This window comes from Pristiophorus japonicus, chromosome 24 (genome assembly GCF_044704955.1).
Source record: "Pristiophorus japonicus isolate sPriJap1 chromosome 24, sPriJap1.hap1, whole genome shotgun sequence".
In the NCBI taxonomy this organism is placed as follows: domain Eukaryota; kingdom Metazoa; phylum Chordata; class Chondrichthyes; family Pristiophoridae; genus Pristiophorus; species Pristiophorus japonicus.
This window is the reverse complement of record NC_092000.1, coordinates 17,055,035-17,082,886: the sequence shown is the minus strand read 5'-3', so window position 1 is coordinate 17,082,886 and position 27,852 is coordinate 17,055,035. Positions and strand designations below refer to the sequence as shown.

The following is a 27,852-nucleotide window of genomic DNA, read 5'->3' as shown; positions in this document are numbered from 1 at the left end:
CCGTCCCCCACCCACCTCCCTTCCCCACAGCCCACCCACCTCCTCCACATCCACACCCTCCCTTCCCCCACACCCCACCCACAAAGCCCACCCACATGCAACCACACCCCTCCCCCCCTCTCACCCAGCCTGCCTCCCCTCCCTCACACCTCACCCACCTCCCCTCCCTCACACCCCACCCACCTCCCCTCCCTCACACCCCACCCTACCCACCTCACCTCCCTCTCACTCAACCTCCCCTCCCTCCCTCAAACCCCACCCACCTGCCTCCCCTCCCCTCCCTCCCTCACACCACACCCTACCCACCTCACCTCCCTCTCACTCAGCCTCCCCTCCCTTCCTCAAACCCCACCCACCTCCCCTCCCTCATACCCCACCCACCCTCTCACCCCGTCTGCCTCCCTCCTCCTCCACACTCAAAACCAACGCAACCCCCATCAAAAAAACCTGTCCCAACCCGAAAGCTTCTGTAATCTTCGATGTAGCCTGGCCCAGTTGGCTGTCCTTTGTCCCATCAGGCCCTGGTTGCCGTGGTTACGATGAGTTGGGCCATGCCCCCTTTTGGCTGCATAAAGAGCCGCGCGCAGCGAGCAGCGCCTCACTCCAGCTTCCAGAACCATCGCGAACGCTCAGCTTCCCGCTTCCCGTTTTGCAGCCATGTCCATACACGGTTTGAGGTCTAGTAGCGGCAGCAGCATGAGTAGCTCGAGGCGCATCGGCGGACCGAGGTACGCCCAGAGTGCTTACTCGGCTTGTTACTCGAGGCCAGCCACCGTCACCAGATCCTACAATGTCCAGTCGTCCGGCAGAGGAGGGTCGGGTCTAGGTCTAGTTTATGGCGGCAGCAGTGCGGGTTTAGGTTTGAGTTTTGGCAGTAGCCTGGGTGGGAGTAGTTCCTTTATGATGCTGGGAGCAGGAGGCGGCGGCGGCGGGATCACCGACGAGAAAAACGCCATGCAGAACCTGAACCAGCGGCTGGCCGCTTACCTCAACCAGGTGCAGATGCTGGAACAATCCAACACCGACCTGGAGCAGCAGATCAAGGAATTCGCTGGCAACCGAACGATCGACGGGTTTGACTGGTCTGTGTACGAAAAGACGGTCCAACCCCTTCAACAACAGGTAAGGAAGGAGGCTTCTTCTCCAGTCTTAGTCCCTGCCTGCCTTTCCTCTGAGCACTTTGGGGGGGGGGGGGGGGGGGGGAGAGAGGGAAGAGATCTGACGATAAGACCTGACCCTTGCTCCCCAAAATACCGGTCCGAGCGGTGTGCTTGACCCCGCGTGACCTCAAGTTCCCACTCCGCGCGCTCTCTGGCGTTAAAGCACTGCCCGGTTGTCGTTCACTGGCGTTTAGAAGAATGAGGGTATCGCATAGAAACATATAAAATTCTGACGGGACTGGACAGGTTAGATGTGGGAAGAATGTTCCCGATGATGGGGAAGTCCAGAACCAGAGGACACAGTCTAAGTACAAGGGATAGGTCATTCAGGACTGATGAGAAACTTCTTCACTCAGAATTGTGAACCTGTGGAATTCCCTGCCGCATAGAGTTGTTGAGGCCAGTTCGTTAGATATATTCAAAAAGGAGTTAGATATGCCCCTTACGGCTAAAGGGATCAATGGGTATGGAGAGAAAGCAGGAAAGGGGTACTGAGGTGAATGATCAGCCATGATCATATTGAATGGTGGTGCAGGCTTGAATGGCCTACTCCTGCACCTATTTTCTATGTTGTCATCATCATCATCGTAGGCAGTCCCTCGAAATCGAGGAAGACTTGCTTCCACTCCAAAAATGAGTTTGTGACTGAACAGTCCAATACAGGAATTACAGTCTGTCACAGGTGGAACAGACTGTGGTTGAGGGAAGGGGAGGGTGGGACTGCTTTGCCGCACGCTCCTTCCGCTGCCTGCGTTTGGTTTCTGCACACTGTTGGCGACGAGACTCTGTGCTCAGCGCCCTCCCGGATGCACGTCCTCCACTTAGGGCGGTCTTTGGCCAGGGACTCCCAAGCGTCGGTGGGGGATGTTGCACTTTATCGGGAAGGCTTTGAGGGTGTCCTTGAAACGTTTCCTCTGCCCTCCTTGGGCTCGCTTGCCGTGCAGGAGTTCCGAGTAGAGCGCTTGCTTTGGGAGTCTCGTGTCGTATGGTTTTGCTGAAGGTGGGGGTGGGATTGGACCCAGTCTCTGCTGAATGAGTTAATGTCAGTGGAGAGGGTGGGCTGTGTCTGGGGGGGTTGGAGAGAGTGAGACATCAAAGACTGACAGGGCCAAGGTTTCTGCTCCTGTTCACTGCTGTTCTGGCACTCCCTCCCTAAACCTCTCTGCCTCTCTTTCCACCTTTAAGATGCTCCTTGGAAACTACCTCTTTGACCTCTTGGGTAATCCCCCGGAGTCGAGGATGACTTGCTTCCACATTTAAAATGAGTTCTCAGGTGACTGAGACCAATGCGGACCTACAATCTCTGTTGCGGGTGTGGCAGATGATGGTGGAAGGGATGGGTGGGTGGGGTGCTTGAGTTTGCTGCACACTCCTTCTGCTGTTTGTACTTGGCATCCGAGCGCTCTCGGCGAAGAGAATGTGTTTGGATGCTTCTCCACTTTGAGCGGTCTTGAGTTTGACCAAGCTTTTGGTCACCTGCTGTAATTTTGTCTTCTGTGGCTCGGTGTCAAATTTATTTGTTTTGTCTTATCACACTCTTGTGGAGTGCCTTGGGACATTTTACTACGTTTAAGGCGCTATATAAATACAGGTTGTTGCTGGCGGGACGATGTACGTTCAATGCTGGATGAGGTAATTGGGTTCTGCTGAGACCTGCATCCATGCACAGTCTGGCAATGTGCTGGCTCTCAAATCTCTCGCTCGCTTACACAAACAGCCAGGGGGCATGGTCACTGCATGACAACCTTAAAACTGCACCCAGCAAAGGAGCCACACCCTGGGAACAGGAGGGGAGAGATAAACTGTACAACAGCAAAAAATTGTATTTATATAGTGCCTTTAATGTAGTAAAATGTACGGAGGCACTTCATTATAACAGGAGTGTTATAAGACAAAACAAAGGCATTTGACACTGAGCCACATAAGGAGAAATTACAGCAGAAGCTTGGTCAGAGGTAGGTTTTAAGGAGCGTCTTGAAGGAGGAAAGAGAGGCGGAGAGGTTTAGGGAGGGAGTTCCAGAGCTTGGGATCTAGGCAACAGAATGAATGGCCACCGATGGTTGAGTGATTACAATCAGGGATGCTCAGGAGGGCAGAATTTGAGGTGCGCAGTCATCACGGTGGTGGGGTTGTGGGGCTGGATTATATTGCGGAGATGGGGAGGGGCAAGGCCCATGGAGGGATTGAGAATTTTGAAATCGAAAAAAGGTGTAGGGAAAGGAGGGGAGGGAACTTCCAACAGACTGAGATTGTATTTTTGATTTTTGGCACCATCTAATCACTGGCATGAGCATCACAGCCTCTTCTTGCTCCCCACCACAAACAAAAACACCCCACGAGCAGGGGTGTCAAATTATGGATTTGTTAAGCAGAAGTATCAGCTCAGAACTAGACCAAACTTGCTCACAAAGAGCTCCCACCTGTTATGCCCTTTACTGTTCAAAGAGGGATTTTCAGCTTGCAATGTTTCCACTTTGTGCTCCAGACCATAATTTCGCAATGATTTAATGTGTAGTTTGACCGCAGCCCCCTCCCCTGCCAACCTTTCCCCGCTATGGCTCAGTGGAGATGACAGTGTGTCACTGACACACGATTGTGGAGGAGAAAGTCTGCTCCTGATCACTGCCCATTTGCACCTGTTGGTAAGTGCCCATGTTTGGGTATCGGATGGGACAGCGCCAACCTCGGCCGCCACGCCCACTCTGTTGGCACTCCAATCCCGTTTTTAACCAGACCCGCCCGGCCGAAGAATGGGGCGGGCTCGGGTCGGACATTCCTCCCTACCTCTGTAATCTTCTCCAGCCCCAAACACACCCCCCCCCTCCCCAAGATGTCTGCTCTTCTAATTCTGCCCTCCTGAGCATCCTTGATTGTAATCGCTCGACCATTGGCGGTCGTGCCTTCTGTTGCCTGGGCCCCAAGCTCTGGAACTCCCTCCCTAAACCTCTCTGCCTCTCTACCCCTCTTTCCACCTTCAAGACATTCCTTAAAACCTACCTCATTGACAAAGCTTGTGGTCGCCTGCGCTAATTTCTTCTTATGTGGCTCAGTGTCAAATTTTTATTGCATAATACTTATGTGAAGCACCTTCTGTAAAGTACTTCTGTAAAGTGCTTTGAGATGTCTGGTGGTCGTGAAAGGTGCTATATAAATGCAAGTCTTTATTTATTTCTTCGTTTCTCCCAGATTCACACGGCCATTCTGGAGAACTCCCACATTGCTCTGGAGATAGACAATGCCAAACTGGCAGCTGAGGACTTCAAGAACAAGTAGGTGACCCAGTTCCATTTAGATCCCTTTCTTCCCCGTCTGCTCAGTCGCCTGCTGCCATCTCCTATCTCTGCTCTGCCTGCGTTCAGCCTGAATAGACCTGGCGCCAGTGCATGAAATTGGGTTTACCAACCTCCCCCATCCCCCGACTGTTGTTTTTACATCCTGCCGTTGATCCTGTTTCATCGGCTCTCCGTCTGTTACAGGTGGGAGTCGGAGCTGATGCTGAGACAGTCAGTGGAGAATGACATCGACGGACTGCACCAACTGAAGGACACCTACCTGCAGTTACAGTCTAACCTGGCCAGTGACATTACTGGGCTGGAAGATGAGATTGCCTACATGAAGAAGAACCATGACGAGGTGGGTTTCTCTAATGGTTGAGTTAAAATTCCCCCCTGTACTTGCTGCTTCATGCTCAGGTGCACAACCTCTATTTTCCACCCCCATAGCGTTCTCTCTCTCTCTCTCTCTCTCTCTCTCTCTCTCTCTCTCTCTCTCTCTCTCTCTCTCTCTCTCTCTCTCCCCACACTCCTTTTACACTCCTTTATCCATCTTCCTCCCTTTCTATCCATCCCGTGCTCTTTGTCTGCCCTCTCCTCACTTTTACTTTGTCGCTACTCTTCTCTTTATTTGCCTTTTCTGGTCTGTCTATCCATCTCTGCTCTTTCTTTCTCCCAGTCTGTCATCTTTCTTTTGCTCTCTATCTGCCCCCTTACACTCTTTCTCACTTCCCCCTCTTCTTTCTGTCCAGCTCTCGGTCTCTGACTGCCTCCTCTCACCCTCTGCCCCTATTTCCCTTCTGTCTGTCCCCTCTAACTTTGTGTCTCCTCTTTTTCTCTGTTTGCGCTTGCATGCTCTCTCTATCTGTCCCCTTCTTTCAATTTGTTTCTTAATCCTCTCCCCCTGTCTACCCACTCACTTTCAGTGGGTAGCACTCTAGCCTCTGAGTCAGAAGGTTGTGGATTCAAGTCCTACTTCAGGGACTTGAGCACAAAAAAATGTAGGCTGACACTCCCAGTGCAGTGCTGAGAGAGAGCTGCACTATCGGAGGTGCCTTCTTTCGGATGGGGCGTTAAACCAAGTCTGCTCTCTTGTGGACGCCAAGGATCCCATGGCATTATTTCGAAGAAGAACAGGGGAGTTATCCCACTGTCCTGGCCAATATTTATTCCTCAATCAACATAACCAAAAACCAGATTATCTGGTCATTATCACATTTGTGGGAGCTTGCTGTGCACACATTGGCTGCCATGTTTCCCACATTATAACAGTGACTACATTCCAAAAGTACTTCATTGGCTGTAAAACGCTTTGAGACATCCGGTGGTCATGAAAGGCGCTATATAAATCCAAGTCTTTTTTTTTCTTCCTCTGCCCAGACCTCTGTCTCCTTTGTCGGGGCCCTTGTTTGCCTCCACCCTCTTTCTCATTTGCTCCTCTGTGCCCACCTTCTACCTCGCAATTTCTCAGTAGAATGAGCGGCACGTTGGCACCGACAAACCTTCATGCAGTAACGGGAGACTTGCACGTGTTCAAAGGTGTCTTGTGATTCCCTGTGTAGAGAGCCTTCAATGAAGGTTAAGTTGAAACTCTTTGCAAAGTCTATTCCCTTGAACGTGTTTGTGACCCTGTGTCCATTAGAACATAAGAAATAGCAGCAGGAGTAGGCCATATAGTCCTTCAAGCCTGGCTGATCTGATCTTTGCCTCAACTCCACTTCCCCGCCTGCTCCCCATGACCCCTGACTCCCTTATCGTTCAAAGATCTATCTATCTCCACCCTAAACATTACCATCTTCGGTGTAACGACCTGCAGTGATCTCCCTTTTAAACGGTGCACAGCGCAGGTAGACTAGCCAACTCTGGATATTATCCTGGAGGTCTCATCACATGATCTCCTGCCTCCACCATAGGTCACCTGATGTGGCTATCCTCGGGCTGGAGAGCAAAGGGACCTTTTGTTACCCGGTGGAGTCATCCTTAACTAATAAATCAAAATATTCAACAAGGCTGTTGCCTGGACTGGAGAATTTTAGCTGAGGAAAGATTGGATAGGCTGGGGTTGTTTTCTTTGGAACAGAGGAGGCTGAAGGGAGACCTAATTGAGGTGTATAAAATTATGAGGGGTCCAGATAGTGGATCGGAAGGACCTATTTCCCTTAGCAGAATGGTCAACAACCAGGGGGCATAGATTTTAAAGTAATTGGTAGGAGTTTTGAGGGGAAATGTCTTCACCCAGAGGGTGGTGGGGGTCTGGAACTCACTGCCTGAAAGGGTGGTAGAGGCAGAAACCCTCACCACATTTCAAAAGTACTTGTATGTGCACTTGAAGTACCATAACCTACAGGGCTACGGACCAAGAGCTGGAAAGTGGGATTAGGCTGGATAGCTCTTTGTCAGCCAATGCGGACACGATGGGCCGAATGGCCTCCTTCCATGCTGCAAATTGCTATGATTCTATTCTATGAACAACAGCAACTTGTATTTATATAGCACCATTAAGGTTCTAAAATGTCGCAAGGCACTTCACAGCAGTGTTATAAATTTGACACAGAGCCACAAGAAGAAATTATGGCAGGTAACCAAAAGCTTGGTCAAAGAGGTAGGTTTTAAGTAGCGTCTTAAAGGAGGCTAGAGAGGCGGAGAGGTTTAGACCGGGAGTTCCAGAGCTTGGGGCCCAGCCAGCTGAAGCCCTTCTCAATTTTACTCCCGAGTGTTGCTTGCAGCAATGTCCTAGAGATTAATGTTTAAGTACAGGGCAAGATGTGCAGTATTGGTCCCTGTTACCATCTCTCCTGCCAGTTCTATCGGCCACTTTCTGTAAGTTTCAGTAAATAATTGCTAAGGTCTTAGCCCTAAATTTCCTTGCTTTATTCAGCACATGCGCCGTTAGTGCACTGGAAAAGACAGAGGAGACTGACCTGTAGCGCATTGCCCAACACAGATAGGTTGTGCTGATCTAACGCTCTGTTGTCCTTGTGTTTCAGGAACTGAAGATGTTGCGGCAGCAGAAGACTCAAGACGTCCACGTTGAAGTTGACTCTGAACCTTGCGTTGACCTGGCCGCGACCCTGCAGCAACTCCGAGACGAGTACACAAAGATAGTTGACAATAACCAAAAGGATTTGGATAATTGGTACAAGGAACAGGTAGGATTGGATTCGGCATCAACCGGGGCGGCTCACAAACGCCAAGGAGATGAGTGACTGGTCAATCTGGGTTTTCTCCGGTGGGACTGATGGAGGGAGGAATGTTGGCCGAGGGCTCTGGAGACTAGCAGGAAAGGACCAACTGCTCCACCAAGCCTGCCCCACACAATGATGGTTGGAGCGTGCTGACTCGACTCCACCCTCCACCCCCACACCCTGACCCCACTGCCACGTAACCTCCTGGGTGAACCAAATAAACCGGAGAAAAAATTGAAGGGTCAATAAAGGGGGAAAGAAATGTCTGGGAAATTCCACCCTGGCTTCCTCAGGAGATCGACACCAGTCCAGGAGATCACACAGACCAAGTATTCTCTATAAAGACACTGAGCTTCTGTATGATACAATCTCTGCCCCAGTCAGGAATCGGTCTGGCTCCTTCCTGAAGGCAGAGAGTCAGTGTCCATTGCACCAGCTGGCAACACATTCCAGAGACTGCTCTCTGGGGAAACATGGAGCACCCAACATCCAATCTAGTCCCACTCTCACAGTTCAAACACATGTCCTCCATTCCTTCCCCCAACCATCCCTAGTGATTGTTTTACATCAGTGCACAATCTTCCCCCTCCCCCACACACAGCTGTCTCAGTATAAAGATTCCGACTCAAAGCCACATTCAAAAGCTGACTGACCTGTGTGTTTTCACCACTTTTGGTTCTGCTGACTTTTTTTTGTTAAAATGTATTCATTCATGGGATGTGGGCATTACTGGCAAGGCCAGCATTTATTACATGTCCCTCATTGCCCTTGGGAAGGTGGTAGTGAGCCACCTTGTACAACTAGCCATTTCAGAGGATAGTTGAGCATCAACCACATTGCTGTGGGTCCAGAGTCACATATCAGCCAGACCAGGTGAGGGCAGGAGAATTGCCTTCATTTAATTAACTAAATTTAAATTCCCCAGCGGGATTTGAACTCATGCTCCTAGATCACTGGAGTATGAATCCAGCGACATAACCATTACGCTACCATACCCTTGGCTTCACCTCTTGATGAAAGCCTTGTGTGGACAATGCCGACAGTGACCCTTGCGGCCGGGGCTGGTGTTCTGTGTTACTGGGTACAGTCACTATTTGGCCAGCTTCATGTCTGTGCGGAGCGGGTTGTCTAGTGTGCGTCACTCCATCCCTGTCAACCTTTCTCTGATTTTTCAGATGACTATTAAAGTCACAGAGACCACTCAGGCTAACAAGGCTGTCGACGGTGCTAAAGTCGAAATGTCTGAAATACGTCGGCAACTGCAAGGCCTTGACGGTGAATACAACTCCATAACTGGGAATGTAAGTGACTTTTGACAACGCATGTGTTTGAGTGCAATGTTTATCAGAGCTTCGAATCCGATCGCTGTTGAAACCTGTTCCAAGAAGCCCATTCGGACGAGACATAAGTTAACCAAACGTGACTTGGTGTTTCCAGCTCTATGCCCTGCAGAACACTCTGGACGAGACAGATGGAAGGTACGCGATGCAGCTCCAGCAGATAATGAGCAGGGTCTCGCAGCTGGAAGGGGAACTGGGGGGCATCAGGAATGACTTGATGAGACAGAGCCAGTCGTACCAGAACCTTCTTAACATCAAGATGAAGCTGGAGGGTGAGATTCAGCAGTACAGACTACTGCTGGATGGAAATAGCCAAAGGTAAGACAGAGGAGTGCCGCAGTCCAGGTTCATGGTGAGCTGTGGCCCTAATCGGCAATGCACTTATTCACGCCCCAGGATTCCTCACAGTGGCACGCTAGCCGATCGCAGCCAAGGAGGGGCGTTAGCTTAGACCAAGGCGCCTTTGGGCCAAGGAAGGAGGCAAGGGAATTCATCAGCTCCTGATGGTGGCAGAGTGAGAATGTTGGGTTGAGGAACTGAACAGGCTGAGATGAGACGACCATCCTTCTGGCCGAACAGCTGAGTAGAGTGGGGTCCGCTTGGTCACCAGGTCCCTGACGGCAAACCTCTTTAGTGTCGGCGCATTTTTGGTGGAGTGCAATTACAGGGCAAAAGATTTCTGGGAGAAAATAACAAATGGAACTGAGGCAAATATCAGGAGACCTTTGTCAACGGTACAATGAAGGACCGAGTGGTTCAGCGGTAGAGTACCCATCCTTAGTCAACACCTGCTGGATGTGACATACAAAAAGCTAGCATGCAGGTACAGCAAGTAATTAGGAAGGCAAATGGAATGTTGGCCTTTATTGCAAAGGGGGATGGTGTATAAAAGTATGGAAATCCTGCTGCAACTGTACAGGGCTTTGGTGAGACCACACCTGGAGTATTGTGTACAGTTTTGGCCTCCTTATTTAAGGAAGGATATACTTGCATTGGAGGCAGTTCAGAGAAGGTTCACTCGGTTGATTCCTGGGATGAAGGGTGTTCTTATGAGGAAAGGTTGGACCTGTAATCGTTGGACTTTAGAAAGATGAGAGGTCATCTTATTGAAATATACCCTGTAAGATTCAGAGGGGTTTTGACAGGGTAGATGCTGAGGATGTCCCCCGTCATGGGAGGAAACTAGAACTAGGGGGCATAGTTTCAGAATAAGGGGTCGCCCATTTAAGAGGGAAATGGGGAGGAATTTCTTCTCTAGTGGGTTGTGAATCTTTGGAATTCTCTGCCTCCGAGAGCTGTGGAGGCTGGGTCATTGAATATATTCTAGGCTGAGATAGACAGATTCTTGAACTACAGGGGGAGTCAAGGGTTATAGGGAACAGACAGGAAAGTGGAGTTGAGGCCAAGATCAGGTCAGCCACGATCTTATTGAATGGCAAAGCAGGCTCGAGGGGCCGTATGGCCTACATCTGCTCCTATTTCTTATGTTCTTATGACAAATAATGGGCTTTGACCAGTTCTCGTTGAAGTTTCCTGGGAGAGGACCATGTGATACTGCATCACCAATGAAATTAGCAGGAAATAAGCACCAGGTCACACAGACAGACAAAGACAGATTTTCATTTATTAGCAGGAACTCTTCTTCGGACATCTCCATTGAACAAAGCACAAACGGGGTAGGTGGTGGCTCACTTGACCGTGCTGATGCCCTGTGCCCCTCCCACTCCCCCTCTCCCCTCCCATCCCAGCGGGATAAATCTACTAATAATAAAAACAGAAAAAATACTCAGCAGGTCAGGCAGCATCTGTGGAGCGAGAAACAGTTAACGTTTCAGGTCAGAAGTGGAAAAAGTTGGAGATATAAACGGGTTTTTAAGCAAGGGACAGGGAAAGCGGGGAGAGGTGGAAAGAACAAAAAGGAAGGTCTGCGATTGGGTGGAAGGCAGGAGAGAAGAGACAAAAGGGATGCTGGTGTGAGGCAAAAGGAGATGGCAGTGGGTCAAGTTAAACAAAAGATGAGTAGATCAGGTGTAAATGGGAATGGCAGAACCATCAACAGCTGATGGGAAAAAGAGAGAAAAAAAAATAGGGGCAGGGGTTACGGTCTGAAATTGTTGAACTCTGTTGAGTCCAGAAGGTTGCAAAGTGCCTAATCAAAAGATGAGGTGCTGTTCCTCGAGCTTGCGTTGACTTTTGTTGGAACAGTGCAATAGGCCAAGGACGGTGAGATCTGAGTGGGGGTGGAGCGGGATAAATCTACAACAGGCTCTATTTTGCAGTACAGAATGTTAAGAATTTTTTTCTCTTCCCTGCCCCCTTCCAGACTGAGTGCAGGATCATCTTCCTCCAGCTTCTCAACAGGTGGGACTGGTAAGTTTACAAGCGATTTTGGAGTTGAGTAGCATGACGTGACCGGTGAGAGAGAAGGTTTGCATATATCCTGGGCCTGAATTCTTTCTTCTGTAATCCATGACCTTCCACTAAGTTAATCCTGCAAAACACTGCTGGAGGTGCCTTGTACAGTGTGCAAGGACCTGCTGTTGTCTCCCACTGTCGCTCTCTTTCTGCTGTTACTTTCTCTGTCTCTCCCTCTCTCCTCGTCTGTCTTTTTCTGTCTCTCTCTTTTGTATGCCTCTCTCTCTCTTTGTCTCTGTCCTGCTCTCGCTCTGTGTGTGTGTGTCTCTCTGTCTCATCAAGACCAGTGCAGCGCTGAGGGAGCACCACACTGTTGGAGGTGCCGTCTTTCGGATGAGATGCTAAACCGAGGCTCCGTCTGTCCTCAAGTGGAGGTAAAAGATCCCACGGTGCTATTTCGAAGAAGAGCAGGGGAGTTCTCCCTGGTGTCCTGGGCCAATATTTATCCTTCAATCAACATAATTAAAAAAACAGATTATCTGGTTATTATCACATTGCAGTTTGTAGGAGCTGGCTGTGCGCAAATTGGCTGCTGCGTTTCCCACATTACAACAGTGACTACACTCCAAAGGTACTTTGGTTGTAAAGCACTTTGAGACATCCGATAGTCGTGAAAGGTGCTATATAAATGCAAATCTGTGTGACCTGGTGCTGCTTATTTCTCCTTATTTTATCAATGCCACTAACAGTCGGCCCCTACAATAAGCTTTCTTTTATTATTCCACCCCATGACATTGCGACTTAGACTCATTGCATCATCTCCTTCTCTCGTTCTTCCCTTGGAGCCGAAGGATGCGACTCTACTCTCCTCCTCTCTGTTCCTCCTTCCTACTCTCTGCAGGTTATTGAACCTAAGCTTGGTGTCAGTGACCTCCACTTCAGACTTAATCCACTGCCTCACCTGCTCTTTTCTTCACCTTGGTGTTGCCATGCTGTGGGCCTTGACCCGTGTTTCACAATAAACTCTCAACTGTTGACTACAGTAGCCTGTTAGTATTGACTCCATTTCTTGTTGGGGATGATTGTCCCCAGACTTGGGGGGGGGGGGGGGGGGGCGTGTAGGGTTGTGGTTAATGGGGTTCACCTGGCTGCCGGCCATTTTGAACTGGTTCTTCTTGCAATTGGTTAACTGCTCTCCATTTTCGTCCCATTTCAGGTAAGAGCTCAGGAAGTACCTCCACAATCACCACGTAAGTGCACTCTTATTACACATCTATCCTTGGCCCGCGGGAAGAGTGCACGTTAGACGGTCAAAGTTATGCCCTAAATGTTAGAATGAATTCTAAGCCCGCAGCCGCCCCCCCCCCCCCCCCCCCCCCACTTCCCAGTACATCCTGCGTCACTGACCCATCTGAATGAGTGCAGTAAATTTGCAAGTGGCTTCTTTATGCTGATGATGTCTATCCTGGGAAACGGGGTGGGTAGGACACTGAAGGAGCAGGGCTGTCTCATGCTCAATGGAAGGACGTCACTCACAAGCCGCCAAACACCGACAAATTGATTTACCGAGCATCTAGAGACATTCGTACTTTAACTCTCCCAATATTCTTGAGACTAGTGGGGGGGGGGGGGGCTCTACCGGTTCCCACAGAATTGCACGGGAGTTAGCGGAGGCGCAAAAGCAATAGCGGCAGTGCCCTCACTGGTAACGCCCTGGGCCGCTACCCCTCCGGCAATGATGTCATCACCATGCGCGTTGATCACTTACCGCCCCGCGGCAGAAATTGGGCAGCGCCCCCGTGAGGCTGCTGTGGGCAATGTCAACGCCAGCCTTAGTAGGTAGCGACCCAGCCGCACTGCACTCGCGGGGCGAAATTCGCTGATCGCCGCCATTTTAATTTATTTTTGTGCCAACTCCCCGGTCGTGCTTTTCTGACAATTTTGCGGGTTTCCATGTCGTGATGGTGCAGCCCAGCACTCCATTTTGAGCCGGGCCATGGCAACCCCGGTGGCCCATCAGGAGCCGTGCAGAGCTCACAACTTCCCCCCGCCCCACCCCCTCCCCCATATCGGAAGAGGAGGGCCTGTGGAAGGCGTCAGCTGGACCTGCGTAGCGCTCCGTGTGCGTGCTTAGCGCCCCCAAGAGTAAGTGGACGCCCGACATTGGGCGCCACTTCCCCTCGTGTGTGGTGACCCCAATTTAGATCGCAGGGCGGGACTTGTGCGCTCGGCGCAGGAAGTCCCAACTGGCGAGGGTTACTGCCCCCAAACGGGGTGCCCTGAAATTTCACGGCCATGAACTATAAACTCAATGGCTTAAAGTTTGAGACCTACACTAGGGTTTGAGGTGGGACGTTTTGTTTGAGGCCTACACTAGGGATGCTTTATTTATGTATCGACTGTGTGCGCAGCAGATGCTAACTGTTTCTGTTATTGTTTGTTCTCTTTTAGCACCAGCACATCTGAATTGCGAGGTAATAACAGCTCTTCTTCCTCCTTCTTAACCCTTTGGTTGATGGTAATGAGCATTGTGGTACTCAGTACACAGGCCATCAAGGTCCGGGTTTGATCCTCGGTCTGTGCTGCGCCTTGGGAAGCAGAGTCAACTGTGGCTCAGTGGGTTGCACACTTGCCTCCGAGCCAGAAGGTTGTGGGTTCAAGTCTCACTCCAGGGACTTGAGCACATAAATCCAGGCTGACACTTCCAGTGCAGTGCTGAGGGAGCGTTGCACTATTGGGATGAGACGTTAAACCAAGGGCCCCATCTGCCCCCTCAGGTGGATGTAAAAGATCCCAGGGCACTATTTCGAAGAAGTGCAGGGGTGTTCTCCCTTGTGTCCTGGCCAATAGTCATCCCTAAATCAACATCGCAGATTATCTGATCATTATCAGCTTGTGGGAGCTTGCTGTGCACAATTGGCTGCTGTGTTTCCCACATTAAAACAGCGACTACGCTCCAAAAAGTACTTCATTGGCTGTAAATTGCTTTGTGACGTCCTGAGGTTCTGAAAGGAGTGATAGAAATGCAAGTCTTGCTTCCTTTTGTACACTGTCCTTTTCAAACAATCTGTTGGTCTCCGTCAATTCACCCAGGTTCGAGCTGGGGGAAGCACACATGCACACATATATGTGCACGCATGCAACTGCTGCATAACACAGCAGGCAATCAGAGTGAAGGAGGGTGACAATTGCTTTCCCAGCCGGTGAAGCCCCACAGTACAGGGCACTGCCAAAGTTGAAAAGACAATGAGGTACACAAGAAGTAGTGGGAAGGGGAAAGTAAATCTCGGATAGGAATAAGCAATGGCCGAGGGAGGTTTGGACATCCTGCAAGGGAATGGTTCAAGCAGTAGAACTTGAGGCCTTCATTTCAACAGCGTGAAGAGGAAGAGCTTGAAGACAGTATATCTGAGCGAGAGGGGATGCAAACTGTTAAAATACTAAATAGAGCCTTCGAATCTCAAAGTACTTCATGTACATGGAATTGCCTTTGAGGTAGAGCCACTGTTCCACAGCCAAATGCAGAGGCCATCTTGAACAGCAAGATCCCATGTCGAAGCAACCGCGTAAATGAGCAGTGGATCTGTTTTTGGTCGTGGTGTTTGTGGGAGTTGGTCAGGACTGCAGGAAAGCTCCAGGCTCTGTGTGACAGGATTGTGAACATCCCTTTGAACAGGCAGACGGGCCTGGGTTTAACACCCGAAAGACGCCACCTCTGACAGTGCAGCACTCCCTCTGTACCGCACTGGTGTCTGCCCGCACTGTGGGCTGCATTATTTTGAATAGGTTAACACCTGTTAAAATAGCGACAGACGGATGTCATAAGACATGTTCAGGGCTCAAACAAGGTTTAAAAAAACATGGCTGATCATGCAACTTCAGTACCCCATTCCTGCTTTCTCTCCATACACCTTGATCCCTTTAGCCGTAAGGGCCACATCTAACTCCCTTTTGAATATATCTAACAAACTGGCATCAACAACTTTCTGTGGTAGAGAATTCCACAGGTTCACCACCCTCTGAGTGAAGAAGTTTCTCCTCATCTCGGTCCTAAATGGCTTACCCCTTATCCTTAGACTGTGACCCCTGGTTCTGAACTTCCTCAACATCGGGAACATTCTTCCTGCATCTAACCTGTCCAATCTCGTCAGAATTTTAGGTTTCTATGAGATCCCCCTCATTCATCTAAATTCCAGTGAATATAAGCCGAGTCGATCCAGTCTTTCTTCATATGTCAGTCCTGGAATCTGTCTGGTGAACCTTCGCTGTACTCCCTCAATAGCAAGAACGTCCTTCCTCAGATTAGGAGACCAAAACTGTACACAATATTCAAGGTGTGGCCTCACCAAGGCCTTGTACAACTGCAATAAGACCTCCCTGCTCCTATACTCAAATCCTCTCGCTATGAAGGCCAACATGCCATTTGCCTTCACCGCCTGCTGTACCTGCATGCCAACTTTCAATGACTGATGACACCCAGGTCTCGTTGCATCTTCCCTTTTCCTAATCTGTCATCATTCAGATAATATTCTGCCTTCCTGTTTTTGCCACCACATTTGGCATATATATTTGGCACCTCATTTATCTACATTATACCGCATCTGCCATGCATTTGGCCACTCACCTAACCTGTCCAAGTCCCCTGCTGCCTCTTAGCATTCTCCTCACAGCTCACGCTGCCACCCAGCTTAGTGTCATCTGCAAACTTGGAGATATTACATTCAATTCCTTTTGTCTAAATCATTCATGTATATTGTAAATAGCTGGGGTCCCAGCACTGAATCTTACACTGAAGAATTAGGTTTGCGTGAAATCAAAAGAATGGAAAATGATTGAATCTAAGTCCGTCCTTGTTGATGTGCATCTAACTCAAAGAAGGTAACCAAGAATGAGGGGGGAAAGCAGGAAAATGGGACTGTAAAGCCAAGAGGAGCCTACATTCAGCAGAGAGGTATATGGGGCCGAAATTGAGCCCTGCCCCAAACAAGACAATATCGGGAAATGGGCAATTTCCCGAGGGGCAATTTTGGGAAAGGGTCCCCGCCAGTCGGTAAGGGGTCGGCGCGTGCATGCCCTGGCAGGAAAATGGGTGGAGCGGTCCCGGACTCTGGGAAGGCAATTTCCAAAATGGCGGCCCCTCCGCGGAGACTCGGCGGCCATTCCTTCAGGCGTGGTCGCCGCTTTCTGGCAGCCAGAGGCCTGATGGGAAGGGGCAATGGGGCTGAAATTTAAGCGCTGCAAAACTTCTCTTCACGTTAACCTGGGCTTGTTTGGTTGTCGTTGCAGCAGTTTCACACTGAAGACTCTCTCGCCGTCCGTGAGGGACCTGCCGGGAACCCAGTGCTGGGGCACCACGTCTCGTACTTGCTGTCGCTGTTTCTGCCGGAGTCTCGAGGATGTGGGCTCTTCGGTCACAAGCGTCCTCCCTCATGGCCTCCCCCCTCCACTCTTATCGTTCTGATGCTTTATGTTGAAAATGGAAGGTGTAACAGGGCACCCCCGGGCTCCCTTCAGAGAGAAGCGCCCGTTTCCGAGTCAAGCGCGCGGGTTGCCACGGAGACAGAAACCATCCCCTACACCGCGCCCCCCTCCCCGCCAGCCAACTGTCACTCCTCCAATTGCCACTTATTGCCTTAAAACAGCGCTGCTGTTAACCCCTGTGCTGGCTGCTGACCCTGTGCCATGGCTCTTTTTGCCGATCCCACAGCTACTATCAGAAACGCACTGTCGCCACTGAAATGATGTAAAATATTCCCGTCCCTTCCACACGCTGTGGGAACATCCCGCCCAGCTGATAGCCCCGCCTGCGGAGTCGATCCTCTGTCCACGGGCTGAGGGCATCCAATGGCTGCACCCTCCCTAGTGGGACTGATCCAAGCGGCAGAGACGGCCTGTGATTCGCAGACTGACTGGGAACCCCAACGGGGCCTGTTTATCTGGGACGGGCCAAGCCCCAGCCTAGGTGTTTGCGTCTAAGGTGCCAATCGGACACTGCCCACGGAGCTGCCATCTCACTGCTGCACCAATGGCCGGCACAGAGCAAGGGGTCTCCCCAAGTCCTAGTCATAACGATGGGCTTCATGGCAGTGGGCTCAGGACCAGCCTGTCCCTAACCACCTCCACACCTCCTGCGGGAGCCCTGGATTGCTCTGAAGTTCCACGCCCATTCCGCATGCTGACTTTCTGTTTAAAGCTAATCAATAAACACCTTTCTGATCTAACCGCAAAGCTGTTGTGTGCCAGCGTTATTGGAAACCAGCAATAACTGAGGGCCTGTTGGGTGGTGTTCATTCTGGGGATATGGGCATCGATGGCAGGGCTATCATTTATTGCCCACCACTAACTGTCCTTGACAAGGAGGTGGTGGTCCGTCTGCTTATTGAGCCGGGAAAGCAGATCACCACACATAAATCATAGAAATTTACAGCACGAAGGTGGCCATTCGGCCCATCGTTTCCATGACGTACACCAAAGTGCTATCCAGCCTAATCCCACCTTCCAGCTCTTGGTTTGTGGCCCGAAGGTTACAGCAATTCAAGTACATATCCAAGCACTTTTCATAAGTGCTATGAGCGTTTCTGCCTCTACCACCCTTTCAGGCAGAGTTTCAGACCACCACCACCCTCTGGGTTTAAAAAAAAAATCCCCTCAAGCTACTACTATTAAATCCATTCCTCCTGGATATTGACCCCTCTGCAAACTTCTTAATCATACCCCCTACATTCAAGTCCAAACCATTGATATATCCCACAAAAAGCAAGGGATCTAGTACTGAACCCTGTGGAAACCCACTGGAAACAGCCTTCCAGTCTCAAACATACCCATCGACCACTACCCTCTGCTTCCTGCCTCTGAGCCAATTTTGGATCCAACTTGCCACTTTGATTTGGATCCCATGGGCTTTTACTTTTGTGACCAATCTGACATGTGGGACCTTATCAAAAGACTTGCTAAAATCCATATACACCACATCAAACGCACTACCCTCATTGACCCTCCTGGTTACCTCAAAAAATTCAATCGAGTTAGTCAGGCACAATCTTCCCATAACAAGTCCTCGTTGACTGTCCTTGATTGATCTGTGTTTTTCTAATTGAAGATTTATCCTGTTCCTCAGAATTTTTTCCAATAATTTTCCCACCATCGAGGTTAGGCTGACTGACCTGCAATTACCCGGTCTATCCCTTTCTCCTTTTTTAAACAACGGTGCAACGTTAGCAATTCTCGAGTCCTCTGGCACCACACCTGTAGCCAGAGTGAATTGGAAAATGTTGGTCAGAGCCTCTGCTAGTTCCTCTCTTGCTTCGCTTAACAGCCTGGGATACATTTCATCCAGGCCTGGGGATTTCAAAGATGCTAAACCTGTTAATACTTCCTCTCTCACTATGTTTATTTCATCTATATTTCACACCTCCTCTCTGATTGCAATGTCCACATCGTCCCTCTTTTGTGAAAACAGACGCAAAGTATTCATTAAGAACCGTACTCGCGTCTTCCACCTCCACACAAAGGTTACCTTTATGCTCCCTAATAGGCCCTACTCTTTAGTTATCCTCTTCCTCTTAATCTATTCGATTTTACTTGCCAATATTTTTTTTCATACCTTCTCTTTGCTTTCCTAAATTCCTTTTTAATTTCACCCCTGCACTTTCTATACTCCTCTAGGGTTTCTGCAGTATTGAGCCCTCGGTATCTGTTATAAGCCTCCCTTTTTTTCTTCATTCTACCCTTGACATCCAGGGGGTTCTAGATTTGTTAGTCCCATCCTTTTTCTTTAAGGGAACAGACTTGCTCTGAACCCTCACTGTCTCCTTGAATGCCTCCCACTGCTCTCACACGGACTGCAACATTAAAGAAGGTGGCTTACCACCACCTTCTCAAGATTGAACAGGGATAACAGAGAGCAGGAGCACAGCACAATTTTATCGCCTGGGTACAAATCTGACATTGGCCAACACTCGTATTGCAGGCAACAGGAAAACAAGAAGGTATTGGCAGAATGGGCGGACATGTGGCAGATGAAATTTAATGCAGAGAAGTGTGAGGTGAGATATTTTGGTAGGAAGCATGAGGCGAGATCATAGACACCAAATATTACAATGTTAAAGTCGGTGCAAGAACAGAGACCTGGGGGTGCTTGAGCACAAATCTTTGAAGGTGACAGGACATGTTAACAAAGCAGTTAATGAAGTATATGGGATCCTGGGCTTTATAAATAGGGGTCGAAATTTCCCCTTTCTATAAGGCCTCTGGCCGCCTGAAAGCAGCGGCCACGGGTTGGAGCGGAATGGTCTCCGCGGAGGGGCTGCCATTTTGAACATTGCCCTTCCTGAGTTTTGGAGTGGTGTCTGGGGCCACTTTGCACGCGCCGACCCCTTACCCCCCCCTCGCGAAATTGCCCTGCAGGAGCGGCCCTGCTGCCGGTCGGTGCCTTCGACAGCTTTTGCTGTGGGTACACTCTGTGTGGCTGGACGGCCTGGCCGCCCTTCAAGGGGAGATGGCGCTGCCGGTGACGCCATTTGTTTTTTTATCGGCCGACTGCCGTGTCGGGCTGACAATTATGGCCGCGGGTTCGGCCGGGCCGCCAACAGGCAGCCTGGCACCCCCCTCGGGCTGAAACCCTCTCTGGTGGCCCAGTGTTTAGCACTGAAGTGGCTGCAGAGTTCGCAGCGGCCCTCCCTTTTTAATTGACGGGGAGAGACGTTATGACATGCCAGCGTGGTGCTTATAACTTCTGCCCCGAGCTAAAAAAAAATTAAAAGTACTGAATTACTCTGGTATCCTTGCCCCATGGACTGGGGCGGAGAAATTTTCCAAAAACGGTATGTGCACTCCGTTTGGGGCGGGGCTCAATTTCGGACTCATACAGTACAAGAACCAGGAAGTTATTCTTAGCCTACATAAAACACTAGTTCGGCCCCTGCTGGAATATTGTGTCCAATTCTGGCCTCCATACTTTAGGGAGGATGTGAAGGTTTTGGAGAGGGTGCGGAAGAGATTTACTAGAATGGATCCAGGGATGGTTGATTACAATTACGTGGATAGACTAGAGAAGCTGGGGTTGTTCTCCTTAGAGCAGAGAAGGCTAAGAGGAGATTTAAAATCATGAAGGATTTAGAAAAGAGTAAATTAAGAAACAGCAGCAGGAGTAGGCCATACGGCCCCTTGAGCCTGCTCCGCCATTTAATACAATCTTGGCTGATCCGATCATGGACTCAGGTCCATTTCCCTGTCCGCTCCCCATAACCTCTTATTCCCTTATCGGTTAAGAAACTATCTATCTCTGTCTTAAATTTATTCAATGTCCCAGCTTCCAGAGCTCTCTGAGGCAGTGAATTCCACAGATTTACAACCCTTATTCTAAGATTATGCCCCCTAGTTCTAGTCTCCCCTATCAGTGGAAATATCCTCTCTGCCCCAGAGAAACTGCTTCCAATTGCTGAATAACCAGAGGGCACAGATTTAAGGCGATTTGCAAAACAAGCAAAGGTGACACGAGGAAAAACTTTTATGCAACGAGTGGTTAGGATTTGGAACACACTGCCTGGTGGTGTGCTGGATACTGATTCAATAGTAGCCTTCAAAGGGGAATTGGATAAATACTGGAAGCAATTGCAGGGGTCTAGGGAAAGAGCGGGGGAGCGGGACTAACTGGATTGCTCTTTGAACCAGCTGGCACAGATTTGATGGGCCGAATGGCCTCCTTCTGCGCTGTACTGATCTATGATTCTATCGGACTACGCAGAGCTTGCGCTGACTCAACCCTCAGCTCGGTTTAACTTGGATGGCACCAGTTGTATTCCACAGACAATCCAACCTACAAGCTCTGAATGTTGCTGCTTGACATATAACTGGAGTAAGAGGGTAGTGGGGCACAAGCCTGGCCAACATTCTATCACTTATACCAGAGAGACAGAAAGAAAAGCAAAGTTGCAAGAAATCCTGAAGGAAGACACAAGGTTTTGGTCTCGCCTCTGGTCTCCATATTAAAAGATTCACTAGGATGATACCAGAACTGAAAGGATATACTTATCAGGAAAGGCTGAACAGGTTCTTGTCTCTCGAAAAGAAATGGCTGAACATAAGAATTGAGAGCAGAAGTCAGCCATTTGGCCCCTCGAGCCTGCACCGCCATTCAATAAGATCATGGCTGATCTACCTCAACTCCACCTTCCCGTCCGATCCCCATATCACTTGATTCCTTTAATATCCAAAAATCTATCGATCTTTGTCTTGAATATACTCAAAGATTGAGCCTCCACAAATCTCTGGCGTAGAGAATTCCAAAGATTCACCTCCCTCTGAGTGAAGAAATTTCTCCTCATCTCAGTCCTAAATGGCTGACACCTTATTCTGAGACTCTCACTCTTGGTTCTAGACTCCCCAGGCAGGGAAAACATCCTCCCTGCAGCTACCCTGTCAAGCCCTGTAAGAATTTTGTATGTTTCAATGGGATCACCTCTCCTAAACTCGAGAGAATATAGACCTAGTCTGCTCAATCTCTCATGAGGGGTGACCTCATAGAGGTCTTTAAAATTACGAAGGGGTTTGATAAGGTAGTCGTAGAGAGGATGTGTCCACTTGTGAGGGAGTCTAAAACTAGGGGCCATAAATGTAAGATAGTCACTAATAAATACAATAGTGAATTCAGAAGAAACTTCTTAAAACAAATTCAGGAAGTAGGGTGTATTCTCGGGGGATTCCTCATCCAGTAACGTAACCATTACACTACCGTACCCACCGTGACAAGCTGCAGCCATTTGCACTCACTCAAGACAAATGTGCTCAGTGGGTAGCACCCTCACCTCTGAGCCAGAAGGTTGTGGGTTCAAGTCCCACTTCAGGAACTTGAGCACATAAATCTAGGCTGATACTCCAGTGCAGTGCTGACGGAGCACAGTACTGTCGGAGTTGCCGTCTTTCGGATGAGGCCTTAAAATTGAGGCCCCGTCTGCTCTCTCAGATGGACGCACTATTTCAAAGAAGAGCAGGGGGCGAGTTATCCCCGGTATCCTGGGCCAATATTTATCCCTCAATCAACATCACTAAAAAAACAGATTATCTGGTCATTATCACATTGCTGTTTGTGGGAGCTTGAAAATTGGTTGCCGCGTTTCCCACATTACAACAGTGACTACACTCCAAAAGTACTTCATTGGCTGTAAAGCGCTTTGGGATGTCCGGTAGTCGTGAAAGGCGCTATATAAAGGCAAGTCTTTCTGTCTTTTTCTTTTCCTTTTAGCTTCACCCCCCCCCCACGCAACCTCTTTGAAGTCCATCAGCAGTAGCTGGAATCTCACTTGGTGACACGTGCCCACTGTGAGATTCCTGCCCCACTCTGTGCCCCAACAAATGGTTCCAATACAACATCCCCTCCAACCACCAATCCCACCAGAGCTCTGCTACGTAGTACAGGCATGCTCCACAATAAAACCTCTGCCATCGCTCCAATCTATCTGACCGAGCACCGGAGTCACATGACATGGGCTCCACATGGGAGTCATATGACATGGGTTGCCCATGACTTCTGTGTCACTCATGGGTATTCCCCAAACCTGCCACCCCCACCAACACTACCCCCCCCTCCCACCCCAACCGCGCGCCCCCTTCCCCACTCTCGTCTTCTATTTTGAGTTTAACTTGGGGTGGAATGTTCGCTGGGCTCTGTGATTGGGTGACACTTCCCACAGCCACCGACTGAGCAGGTACAGCAGAAAACTGTGGCAAAATCAGCAGAAATTTTCCCTCATTTCTCGCAGAGAACCTTCATTCCTTTTGCGGAATTTGTGTGAGCACAACTTTAACATAGTAAAGCGACCCAAGGCGCTGCCCCGGAGCGCTCTCAGACAGAAATTGGCACCGAGCTACAGAAGGAGACATTAGGACAGGAAGCTTGGTCAGAGTGGTAGGTTTTAAGGAGCATCTTAAAGGAGGAGAGAGAGGTAGAGAAGCGGAGAGGTTTAGGAAAGGAATTCCAGAGCTTAGGGCCCGGGCAGCTGAAGACACGGCCACCAATGGTAGGACAAAACAAGTGGATGGGCAAGAGACCAGAAATGGAGAAACGCAGAGTTCTCAGAGGGTTATAGGGCTTGATGAGGCGAGGCTGTGTAGGGATTTGAACATGAGGATGAGAATTTTAAAATGAACATTATAACTGAGTGACAGAGACTCAACGGAGAGTGAGAAGTTTGACTTCCCATTGATCTAAGCACGCCGTGTCTGGTATGTCCTTACTATACAGTATAAATGCACACGAGGCCCATACTTGAGAGAAGGTCACTCTGTGACTAGTCACCTTTATTACCAAGACCTCAAGTAATGAAGGTGGGTGGAGCTTCCCCTTTTATACTTGAAAGTCCAGGTTAGGAGTGTCTCCCACAAGTTCACCCCCTTGTCGTCAATGTTCTCAAGGTGTACAACTCAGGTCAGCTTATACATGGGTTACAATGATAGTTGAATACATGATAGTGTCAGTGTTACAGGCACTCCCGCAACTTGAGTAACTTTATTACTGCAAGTTTCAATACCTGGATTCAAGATGCTGATATCTGCATAAAATACAGATGCTGGATGTAAAAAAAAATATTTGCAGGATGTGGACATCGCTGGCAAGACCAATATTTATTGGCCATCCTTAATTGCTAGACCATTTCAGAGGGCAGTTAAGAATCAACCACGTTGCTGTGGGTCTGGAGGCAGATACAGGCTATACCAGGTAAGGGCGGCAGATTTCCTTCCCTGTACAACATTAGTGAACCAGATCGTATTTATGACAATCTGGTAGTTTCATGGTCATACTAGCATTTTAATCCCAGATTTATTTAATTGAATTTAAATTCCCCAATTGCCATGGTGGGATTTGAACTCCTGATCATTAGTCCAGGCCCCAGCATTGCTCGTCCAGTAACATAACCACTGTGGTACTGTGCGCCAGATATCCAGGGAGGTCCATCCATAATCAACTGAATCAGAAATAACAGACTTGTGTGTCAACTGTGGCTTAGTGGGTAGCACATGTGCCTCTTGAGTCAGTAGGTTGTGGGATTGAGTCCCACTCCAGGGGCCTGAGTACATAAATCTAGGCTGATGCTCCCAGTACAGTGCTGAGGGAGAGTAGCTGAAAAAGAATGACTTGAATTTATATAGTGCCTTCCACAACCAGCCAATGAAATACTTTTGGAGTGTAGTCACTGTTGTAATGTGGGAAACACAGCAGCCAATTTGCACACAGCAAGCTCCCACAAACAGCAATGTGATAATGACCAGATAATCAATTTATTATTATGTTGATTGAGGGATAAATATTGGCCAGTACACTGGGGATAACTTCCCTGCTCTTCTTCAAAATAGTGCCATGGGATCTTTTACGTTGACTTGAGAGAGCAGACGGGAGCTCGGTTTAACAGCTCATCTCAAAGACACTATCTCTGACAGTGCAGCACTCCCTCAGCACTGTACTGGGAGTGTCAGCCTAATTTTTTTTGTGCTCAAGTCCCTGGATGAATAGCATGGATGCATTTAAGGAGGAGAATGGAATAGAAACCAAAAATATAATAATAAATAGTTAGCATGGATTTCTGAAGGGAAAGTCTTGCTTGACCAACCTCACTGAATTTTTTGAAAGATATCAGAGAGAGTAGACAACGGTAATGCAGTAGATGTAATTTATTTAGATTTTCAAAAGGCCTTCGATAAGGTACCACATAATAGACTGATGAATAAGGTCAGAGAATGTGGACTCAGGGGACAAGGAGCAGAATGGATAGCTAGCTGGCTTTGAGACAGAAAGCAGAGAGTAGGGGTAAAAGGTGGCTATTCACAATGGCAGAAGGTGAGTAGTGGTGTTCCACAAGAATCAGTGCTGGGACTACTGTTGTTCACAATTTATATTAATGATTTAGACTTTGGAATTAAAAACACAATTTCTAAATTTGTGGATGACACCAAATTGGGGAGATAGTCAATACTGAGGAGGACTGCAACAAATTACACGAGGACATTAATAAACTTGCAGAATGGGCATATAATTGGCAAATGAAGTTCAACACAGATAAATGTGAGGTATTACATTTTGGTAGGAAGAATAGGAAGGTCACTTATTACTTGGAGGGTGCGAGTCTGGTGGGGTAGGGGAACAAAGGGATCTCGGAGTACAAATACACAAAACACTAAAAGTTGCGACACAGGTTAGCAAGGCGAGAATGTGGAACTCACTGCCACAGGGAGTGGTTGAAGTGAATAGTATAGATGAATTTAAGGGGAGGCCGGACAAGCATATGAGGGAGAAGGGAATAGAGGGTTATGCTGATAGATTTAGATGAGGAAAGACGGGAGGAGGCTCGAGTGGAGCATAAACGCCGGCATGGACTGGTTGGACTGAATGGCCTGTTTCTGTCCTCTATATCCTGTGCAATCATATCTTATGCAGATAGTGTGAGAAGAGGAGGGTGGGAGGAGGCTGGTGTGGCGCATAAGCACTGGCATGGACCTGTTGGGCTAAATGGCCTGTAATTCTATGTAACCCAAGCTTCCATCACCATTTCTTGGATCAAACCTCCAATCAAACCCAGTGATATTGAACGCCACTATAGCTTTGCTGACAGAACTATGTGGAGAGCAAGATATCGTGAAGGACCACGGGCAACCCTTTGATCCAAAAGTCATGTGTAAGAAATAGATTGTAGAAGAGGCCACTTTAACCCCTTTGAGGACTGGTTTGTTTAGTATTTTAAGCACTTAGTTAAAGTGTTTACTTTAAGTATTTTAGTTTCGGACTGTGTCTTCCCGCCTCTATAAATAAAATCTATAATTTTCTGAGGGAGCAAGAAATAGGTGATGCTGATGGGGTGAGATGAAGAGAGGTGGGAGGAGGCTCATGTGGTGTATAAGCGCCGTCATAGACCAGTTGGACCAAACGGCCAGTGTAATAGAGCTTCCCCTTAGTGGACTACTGTGGTACTATAACTAATTATGTAAATAACAAAGGATCATGGGCAAGGTCACATGATGAGTTTTCTGCAAGTTTTCTGTGTAGTGTGTTTCTTACTGATGTCGTCAGAATATATCACAGCCAGGTTCTGTGCTGTACACTCGATGTAACATGATGTGTTAGTTTTTGCCTGTTGGTCTGGCCTGCCCCTGGAAGGTGGGAGGAGTGAGCGTAATTGTTTATCCCGGAACGCAATCTCAGGCCTGAGGGCTGATGGCAGAGCTCCGTTAATAAAAGGCCTGCTTTTTATGCCTTAAACACGAGCTGATGGATTGGGGAACGAGCTCAAACCTTAACAACTATGCCTAATAATGTCAGCCCGGGTCAGTGGGCAGCTCTCCCACCTCCCGGTCAAAAGATTGCGGGTTCAAGTTCCACCCCAGAGAATTCAGCACAAAAACTAGGATGTTACTCCAGTGCAGTGCTGAGGGACCTTCGCTGCACTGTCGGAGGGGTAGTACTGAGGGAACGCCGCACTGGCGGAGGGGCAGTACTGAGGGAGCATTGCACTGTCGGAGGTGTTATCGTTCAGATGAAACATTAAGCCGAGGCCCCTGTCTGCTTTCTCAGATGGACGTAAAAGATCCCGCAGCCACTATTTAAAGAGCAAGGGAGTTCTCCTCGGTGCACTGGCCAATATTTATCCCTTAACCCACATCACCAAAACAGATTACCTGGTCATAATCACATTGCTGCTTGTGGGAGCTTGCTGTGCGCAAGTTCACTGCAGTATTACAACAGTGACTACACTCCAAAAATTACTTAATTGGCTGTAAAAGTGCTTTGAGATGTCCGGTTGCTATATAAATGCAAGTCTTTCTGTCTTTCTTTGCTGTAAGCGTTCCGTTTTCCCGAATGGCGATCGATTGACTACACCACGCAATGGGATGTTAAGCGGGATATTTATCGATTATCGCTATTCGGTCTCGCGAGGTTGGTGATGCGCTGCCTTCCTTGACGCCGCAGTCCGTGTGGCCATCTGCGTTCGCAGCTCAAGAAGCAGATGGCCCACCACCACCTTCTCAAGGGCAGTTAGCGGTGGGCAATAAATGCCGGCCTTTGCCAGCGATGCCCACATTTCCAGAATGAACATAGAAAATAGGAGCAGTAGTAGGCCATTCGGCCCTTCGAGTCTGCTCCGCCATTCAATATGATCTTGGCTGATCCTCTACCTCAACGCCATAGTCCCGCTTTTTCCCCATACCCCTTGATGTCTTGTGTCGAGAAATTTATCTATCTCCCTCTTAAATATATTCAGTGACTTGGCCTCCACAGCCTTCTGTGGTAGAGAATTCCACAGGTTCACCACCCTCGGAGTGAAAACATTTCTCCTCATCTCGGTCCGAGATTTCCTACCCCGTATCCTGAGACTGTGACCCCTTGTTCTCGACTTCCCAGCCAGGGGAAACATTCTCCCCGCATCCAGTCTGTCCAACCCAGTCAGAATTTTATACGTTTCAATGACATCCCATTTCAATGAAAACGCCACCCAACAGGCCCTCGATACAATGGAGTTATTGCTTATTTCCAATAACGCTGGCACACAACAGC

The 27,852-nt window shown here is 48.8% G+C and overlaps 1 protein-coding gene across 1 annotated transcript; it reads left to right on the top strand.

Moving 5' to 3' along the window:
* Positions 1–552: 552 nt before the first annotated feature.
* Positions 553–17,540, top strand: LOC139237965 (keratin, type I cytoskeletal 18-like). The gene is made up of 10 exons (XM_070867308.1): positions 553–1,122; positions 4,347–4,429; positions 4,637–4,793; positions 7,420–7,581; positions 8,793–8,918; positions 9,055–9,275; positions 11,281–11,327; positions 12,529–12,562; positions 13,764–13,786; positions 16,599–17,540. Exons 1-10 carry the CDS (start codon positions 658–660, stop codon positions 16,610–16,612), a joined length of 1,332 nt encoding a protein of 443 aa, XP_070723409.1. The 5' UTR covers positions 553–657; the 3' UTR covers positions 16,613–17,540.
* Positions 17,541–27,852: the final 10,312 nt, after the last annotated feature.

Excerpts from the sequence above, each read along its gene's own strand:
- LOC139237965 (XM_070867308.1), top strand. The coding sequence starts at position 658 with ATGTCCATACACGGTTTGAGGTCTAGTAGCGGCAGCAGCATGAGTAGC. Across the intron at positions 1,123-4,346 it reads TCCAACCCCTTCAACAACAG|ATTCACACGGCCATTCTGGA; the intron begins GTAAGGAAGGAG and ends CGTTTCTCCCAG. Across the intron at positions 9,276-11,280 it reads CTGGATGGAAATAGCCAAAG|ACTGAGTGCAGGATCATCTT; the intron begins GTAAGACAGAGG and ends GCCCCCTTCCAG.